Raw genomic sequence first — 8,005 nt, forward strand, 5'->3', positions numbered from 1 at the left:
CATTTGGAATTTATTTTGGTTAAGGCAAGAGAGAATCAATTCAATCTTGATTATGTTTTACTCATTTGTCCCTTAAAGTGTCCCGTGCATAGGGACGTTTTGGTCATTTTATCCATGAAATAGTTGGTTTCATATATATTGGATATTTGTAAAAACTACATTTCTTTTTGTTAGAATTGATTATAGCACCATGTATGGGGATCTCATAAAGACTTTATGAATGATTTGAACAAGGATGATAATATTTTTGGTTCAATAAATTACACTAATGAAGTCAAATTTGATGAATTATTAGGCCAAACTAAACAATTTTCTTTTGATGATAGAATAGTAAGCATGGTCTCATTGAAAGAATCTTGCATGTTTTCACAACGACAATAAGAAAATGAAGTAGTAGTTTTTTTAGATATTTGTCATCCAATTTGTATTAAAACTCTTCTTTTTATAATGTATTTTTTCGTGTATTAAAATTGAATTATTTTTATTATTCTCTATAAGATGGAGTTTGAGGTACAAATTTACACACGAGAAATCTTTTGCTTTTTTTTAAACCACAAACTACATATCCATAATTTATATATTGTTTCAGGATTATTATTATTATTTTTAAAAATAATATGAGATTAATCTCTAAAACTCATGGACATAATGATTGCTATGTGACATAATATTATTCATCTAAAGACAACAATACATCCTTTCTTAACCAATTTGCAAAGTGGATGTAATTTAATTTAAGGGTAAAATAGACATTTAAACATGAAATTTAGTATTATTTGATAATCTACAAATTAATATATATATTGTTTGAAACTAAACAAACCCAAAATTAATAAACCCAATAACCCAAACTCAAAGAAACTCTTATAATTATTAAACCTTTTTTTAAATCTCCTTAACTTTTAATTCTAATTTCAATTCTAATTTCACTAATAATTTTACTAATTTCTGGATTAAACAGTCAATATATATGAGAATTAGGGGCAAAAAGAGGCTATATTTCTTGCCATTTATGGTACAAGCTTAGGGCTGTATGGCACATCTTTGAGGGAAATTATTGCATCAATCATGGTTTGTCTATTTTCCCACTTGCACATATACAGCTATGATATGTGCATATAAATCTGAATCTATATAATCTAAATGATAATTAATCTATGCACAACACTTACTATAACAATTTATCTAAATTTTCTATAACAATTTACTATAACAATTTATCTAAATTTACTATAAATATATATGTATATTTAAAATTACTTATAACAATTTAGAGTCAAGTTCAAAGTGTGAAAGAGGGAGAACAAGAGAGAAAGTAGAACAAGAATAAAAAATTCGTAGACGAGTCTGATCTCCATGGCATTAGACTATTTTGGGTCGTAGAGTGCCTTGTTCTTGTGTGACCTATCAAAATTTTTGGATTGTTTTGAAAATTAGAGTATTCTTTTAACTTCCTAACTAAGATGTCATCGCTTTATTCCGATTATATTATATACATGTTTTTTTCATGTTCATGTAATTTCCTCTCCGGAAGATGTGGTTTCTAATGTATATGGATATTAAAAACACCTATTTTCAATGAAAAATCTCTTATAAATAATTTCTTTTGATTTAATTTGCTTGGGGTTCCATTATTATATATAGACATAATTAACTGTCTAGCTAGCTAGCTAGCAAACAGTTACTAGAGGATGGTTTTTACCTTTGTTACTTTGAGTCATTGAATGAAATCATTTTCTATGACTTGCTCAATGTTATTTGGTTTTGTTTTAAAAATCCCCCAAATTCATCATGTTTGTGGAGATTTACAGACTTTTAGGTAAAAAACTGAGATTCTATGTATATTCTTTCTATAAATTAAAATTTGAATTTATAAATAGAAAACTGTTCTAATTTGTTTGAAATAATATTGAATTTATATACACATTAATATTTTAATTAAATTACAAAAAAAATAAATTATTTTCAATTATCATATTTAAATCAACTTCAAAGTAAAAAAGGGTGGATATATAATAATTAAATCATGGATGCTTGGATTCCAATCATTCAATAATTAAAAAGATAGAAGAATAATCTTTGTTTGGGAAAACCTAGATTAGGAGGAATATCTTGGTTTAAACAAATTTATTTTATAAACTTATTTTCAAATATTAATTGATTTAGATAAGATATGTTTGGATACATTAACTGTATATATACAAATTTAATAATGTTTTCTGTTCAGATTATATTTTCAAACAAAGTCAATCTGTTTATTGAAAAAAAAAACTAGGATATAGTTAGTTAGTTAATTAGGACTTCATGTTATAACAACTTAAAAGAAAAGGTTTAATTTAGAAATTATATATATATATGAAAATTGATCAATTCTTTTTCTTCCAATTTTTAACCATGTAAACTATTTACCCTAGTTAAAAGGCATTAATGATGGTATTCAGATCTGTCGCTAAAAGGTGATGATAACTGTCCCTACAAGTGAAAATTTCAAACTCATTTTGCACCATGGTAATTAGTAAATTGTTTTTTTTTTTGGTTAAATTACATTTTGAACTATTTTTTTTGTATATATATATATATATATTCAATTTTTTTTACTAGAATTTATACAATTTATAATATTAAAATTCAGTTATGTACTTTTCAAAAAAGAAAAAAGAATTCAATTATGTACTTGTAGAAATTAGAAAAAGTAAAATATATAATAACTTTTTTTACAATATAGAATACAATAAAATTTTAAAATGCTAAGTCTTATAAAAAAGTTATACAACTGAAATATAATAAATCCATTGGTATGCACTTATTGATATCATCCAAATCTACAATAAACATTACAATTAAAAAAAAGTATATATAGACACAATTAAAAGTAATATTAAAGTACTGATTTTTACAAAAATACAAAAGTAATAATAAGAAAAAAAAAAGATTTTAAAGGTGTGGCTCATTATTTAATATTAATGTACAAGGAGAATTCTATAACAGAAATTGAAGTTAAACAAGGTATATACATATATTCAAGTATTAGTTGTTGGTTTGAATAAATATGATAATCTTAGTGTGGAGTTTTCAATTGAATGTTTAAATTTCTCATTATCATTTTGGTTGGTGATTGTTTTTTTCGATGTGATTTGAATTTATATGATCCCTTATTGTACTTCCCTTTAATAAAAAAAAAAGTGTTTTTATTGATATTGAACCTAAACCTTTGATATGGTGAGTGATTGTTGCGTTGGATATATAATAATATGAACTTGTTAATGATATTATGTCTCCCTTATGAAGAAACTTTTGGGGGTGATTTAATGAATTTCAATTTTGATGACCCCATGATTTTTTTTTATTGTTTGGGTGGTGTTGGGTTTATTGATGGTTTGTTTGTAAGATGGGAATTGAGTTTGTGAATGGGACCTATGTGATTTTAGTGGTGCATGAGTTTTAGTTTGAATATTAGGGATAAGGTGGTACCCGATTGATTCGAGATTATTGATAACAAAATTGATATATCCTGGCCTATTTTATTTTGTACCGTGCAGTTAATGTGATATCTGACTTAGCTGTTAGTGATATTTCTTTATACTATTTTATATTTTGTCGGAGGGTAAGCTTTAATTATCATCGTCGTGAGATGTTTAATTCAGAAGTGGTCTACATTCCATTTGGAGGTTTGATTTTCGGTAGGGGTAATTTGTGGAGATGATGATCGTCACGTTGTGGGGTCGGACTTAAAGAAAAAAACATAAGTTTCTATTCACAAAACACTCTCCTTATTCATCTAGGGTTTTTTATGTGGAGCTTCTTTGAATTATGATCTTACCTTTTGAATGTGTTTGATTATCTTTTTGTATTTTGATATTGAAATGATTATTATTATTATTTTTTTCTTATTATTATGCATCATATGTAATTAATGAAGATTATAACAATTTAGATTGGGGAAGAAAAAAATGAAAAGTTTGAAAAAATTGTCATATCATCAAATAGTCATGATAAGTGACCCTTAAATAATAGCCATAAATATAAATACACTTTATTTTATGATAAGTGACCCCTAATAAACAGTTCCATTTATTTATTTATTTTTAATATATTTATATGAAATCAACTTGTTAAACAGTAAATCTCTTTTTAGCAAACAAGGTATCGCCCACATACTATATCATGTAAGCAAGCCTATAAATTTAAATCAATCAAAATCTGATCAGATCAGCTTGTTACGTCCACCATATTGATTATCCCCACTTTAATTAATTAGTTAGTCTTGTTTTTTATTTTTATTTTTTAAAACATCAGATTTTTGTATTAGCTAGAGAGGTAATTAATAATTAGTTATTATATAATGTTTATGAAAGAAACCAGCCATCCATCTTATGGACTTGTTTGTGCATGTTTTTGTATTTGTTAATGTTTTTTTTTTTTCATTTTCATTGTTCGAAATGGCGGAGATCTTAGTATGAAACGTCTAACTCGGTTCAAATATTGTAAAAAGTTAAGATGTAAAAGTTTCTAGCCAAGATAATGTAATATATATTTTTTGTGAAAATAGTCCATGCAAAATGATATAATTGAGATTCGTTTACGAAAACATTTCAACATAAAGTAGTAATGTGTATACTTTTTTTTCTTATTCATCTAACTTGACAATTAGAGAATGAACAATTGTATTGGATTATTTTTGGGGTTTATTTTGGGAATAATTGAATGTAAGTGTTAGATCTTTAATATTTGTCGTTAGACATTATTTACAAAGAATATTAATAATAACTTTGAAATAATTATGTTTTTTCAAAAGAAACCAGTAATGTTTGAGAATAATTTTTTTATGAAAAGACTTGTAATTGTGAATGTCTCAATTATTTTTTTGAAAAAAGAAAAGAAATGAAAGGTGTAGCTTATTTCATGCATTGCAATACAAGTACAACAAAACAAAATAAAATAAAATAAAAAAGATGAAAGGAAAAATATAAAAGCAACAAGACTAATTAATTATGAAGCTTGACATGTCCATGTTGAACTCCTTTGCTTGCAAGACATATATTCCCTTTGTTTTCTCACACATTGTTCTTACATAGGAAACATTGTCTTCAAAATATATGTTTGAAAGTCAAGAAAATGAAACTTAAAGAAATCGGAGTCAATCGGAGTCTCGACACAAATATTTTCATTTGCTAACTAAATTTTGATTCAATTTCATACTTATCGGAAAAGACGTTGAATATCGATTAGGTTATAACAACCATCGTTTTGAGCACAATAAATCGATTGGTGCAAATTTCTAAGGCAAAATAACATATTTGAAACCATTTCCCACATTTGATAATGGACGAATTGTGATGAGAGAAATCATACATTTTAACTGCAAAATGCAAAAGTTTTCTAGGACATCTTATTAAACTCAATTTGAGGAAATAATAGTTAACTCTTTTTGCACCATATATGTTTCTCTTCCTCAAAGGATTTCCAACATGGTTGGTGACATTCATTATCTTTAAATGATTCATGATTGATGAATTGTACCCTTTGGCACAAATCATTCTTTTTTTTTTGAAAAACTAAACACGTGGTTTGTTTATATGTCGATTAATGACAAAATTATGCATAATAATTCATACAAAAAGAAATACCTCAATCGAAAAATATAAACCATTCAAACACATATGCTATGACTTGTGTCTCTATTAATTACTCGAGACATATAAACATTCGAACCAAACACAACCTTATCATGTGTTACTTCCACGGGTTAACCTAGCTAGTCCCACTAGATAGCCAAATCATAGTGCTAAAATTTTGCTAATTATCCTTGATAATGATTGCTTTTATGATGGTAACATTATTAAATTTATATAGTACATAATTTTTCCAAAACACCTATTATTAATGGCTAATAGTACCACTAAAGAAAGAAAAATAGTGTCATGGGATGAAGAAAAAGAGAGGTAAAGCACTTTCAATGGTCCCATGGCCCCCATCCCATGTCTCCTCTCTAGCTCCATGATGTGAACCCTTCTCTTTTATCTCTCCCATTCGAACAATAATAATACTCTCTTCATTCCTTCCATTCAAGATCCAACCCTTCTCTCCTTCCAATCTCTCTCGATCTCTCCAAACATGTCAAGCGAGAGAGGGAAAGAATCCGGAGAAGGATCCTCTTCACGATCCATCATTCATCAACATCAACAACAACAAACAACACCAACTGGTCAGGCTCACCAGTTGAGTCGCTACGAGTCGCAAAAACGTCGTGATTGGAACACTTTCGGCCAATACCTAAAAAACCAAAGGCCACCGATTGCTATTTCTCAGTGTAATTACAATCATGTACTCGAATTCTTAAGGTACTTGGATCAATTCGGAAAGACCAAAGTTCATGGGCTAGGTTGTGTCTTCTTCGGGCAGCCTGAGCCACCCGGACCATGCACGTGTCCTCTGAGACAGGCATGGGGGAGCCTCGACGCACTCATAGGTCGACTCCGGGCAGCATTCGAGGAGAACGGAGGGCTGCCCGAGACAAACCCTTTTGCTAGTGGGGCCATAAGGGTTTATTTGAGGGAAGTGAGAGATTCTCAATCTAAGGCAAGAGGAATTCCTTACAAGAAGAAAAAGAAGAAGAGAAAGCCTATGGGTGTGAATGATCAAGATGATGCCTCCAAACTGCCTTTGCAGCCTTCTTGAATATTATTGCTTAATGGAGCTCCTGAAGAGGGAAAAAATTGAACAAGATATGGTAATATTACTTTTCTCTCCATCTTCATCTCTTTTTAACTCAAAACTGACCAATCTAAACAAACCCTAATCTGATTATTACCAAACTTTTCAAGAGATTCAAAACCCTAAATTTTCAAATGGTAGGATATAATTAAAGATTAGACAAGGAATAACCTTTTCTCTCCTTTGGTTTCATGCAGAATCAGAGATTTTTTTTTTATGGTTCATTTGCAAAGTTAGTGTTCCAAATTTGCATATATAATACTTTAATTTATCCAAATTCTTTTTTTGGGAGGCACTTTTAGGATTCTGCACGATTTTGTGCCCGCCATGGATGGCCCTTGATCAACATGATCATCATCAATAATATTACCCACATAATCATAATTAATTTTGAATTTGATTTTAATTAATTAACAGTAAACCCAGCATATTTAAAAAATAAATAAACAAAATGATCTAAGACATTGTTTAAGCACAACCAAACTAAAATCAACTAGCTAATACCAAAATAATAATAAGGAATGCGAATTTTATTTTTGTAGGTGCATTATGATCTATCTATAAATTATTAATCATTAATTTATATAGTTTAATATAATGGTAGCTAATGCTATTAATGTGTGTCCTTTATATTTTGATTGTACATCATCGTTTCATTTGTCTTGTATCAATCATCAAATAGAAATATAATTAATTATATATTTGTTTTAGGAAAGATATGATGGTTTAGTACATGCCCGTGAAAACTGATTTTGTCTTGGATTCATTTTTTCATATTTAATTTGTCACAAAATTTAAACTAGACCTGATCAATATTAATGGTCTCTCCATTGATCCCCACAATTGCATATCTTAAAAATAACATATTGTTACATAGTTATTCGTTTGAAAATAATCTTTTTACACATAATGTTAATAACCCATCATCATTTATACATAACAACCAAAGTCTATACATATCATAATGATGGTCAGAAATATGAAGTGATGAACTTATGCTATTTTGTTTACTATAAATTTTTGTGATATATTTGTTTTCAATAAAAATGATTGAATTAGTTTTTTTTTTATCAATAAAATGACATGGTGCTAGCTTCTCAAAAATTTGTGTGTTTTTTTTTTTGTTAATTTTTTTTGTTGAATTTTATGTTCTCTATGTTTAATCCATCTAATTAATGAATTGATTGAGCTCATGATTCAGGTCATCATATGATTAAAATTTCCATCTTCCCAGATTTTCACCAATTCTTGGAGCTCTTGGTGGGTATTCGAATTTTGCGGCATTTTGACT

General features: G+C 28.1%; 1 protein-coding gene across 1 annotated transcript; it reads left to right on the top strand.

The window, feature by feature from the left end:
* The first annotated feature begins 5,990 nt into the window (after positions 1-5,990).
* LOC124910240 (protein LIGHT-DEPENDENT SHORT HYPOCOTYLS 10-like) lies at positions 5,991-6,729 on the top strand. The gene has a single exon (XM_047450856.1). The coding sequence runs from the start codon at positions 6,115-6,117 to the stop codon at positions 6,676-6,678; it is 564 nt and encodes a 187-aa protein (XP_047306812.1). The 5' UTR covers positions 5,991-6,114; the 3' UTR covers positions 6,679-6,729.
* The last annotated feature ends 1,276 nt before the right edge of the window (positions 6,730-8,005 follow it).

The sequence above is a fragment of the Impatiens glandulifera genome, chromosome 7, assembly GCF_907164915.1.
Source record: "Impatiens glandulifera chromosome 7, dImpGla2.1, whole genome shotgun sequence".
NCBI lineage: Eukaryota > Viridiplantae > Streptophyta > Magnoliopsida > Ericales > Balsaminaceae > Impatiens > Impatiens glandulifera.

Excerpts from the sequence above, each read along its gene's own strand:
- LOC124910240 (XM_047450856.1), top strand. The coding sequence starts at position 6,115 with ATGTCAAGCGAGAGAGGGAAAGAATCCGGAGAAGGATCCTCTTCACGA.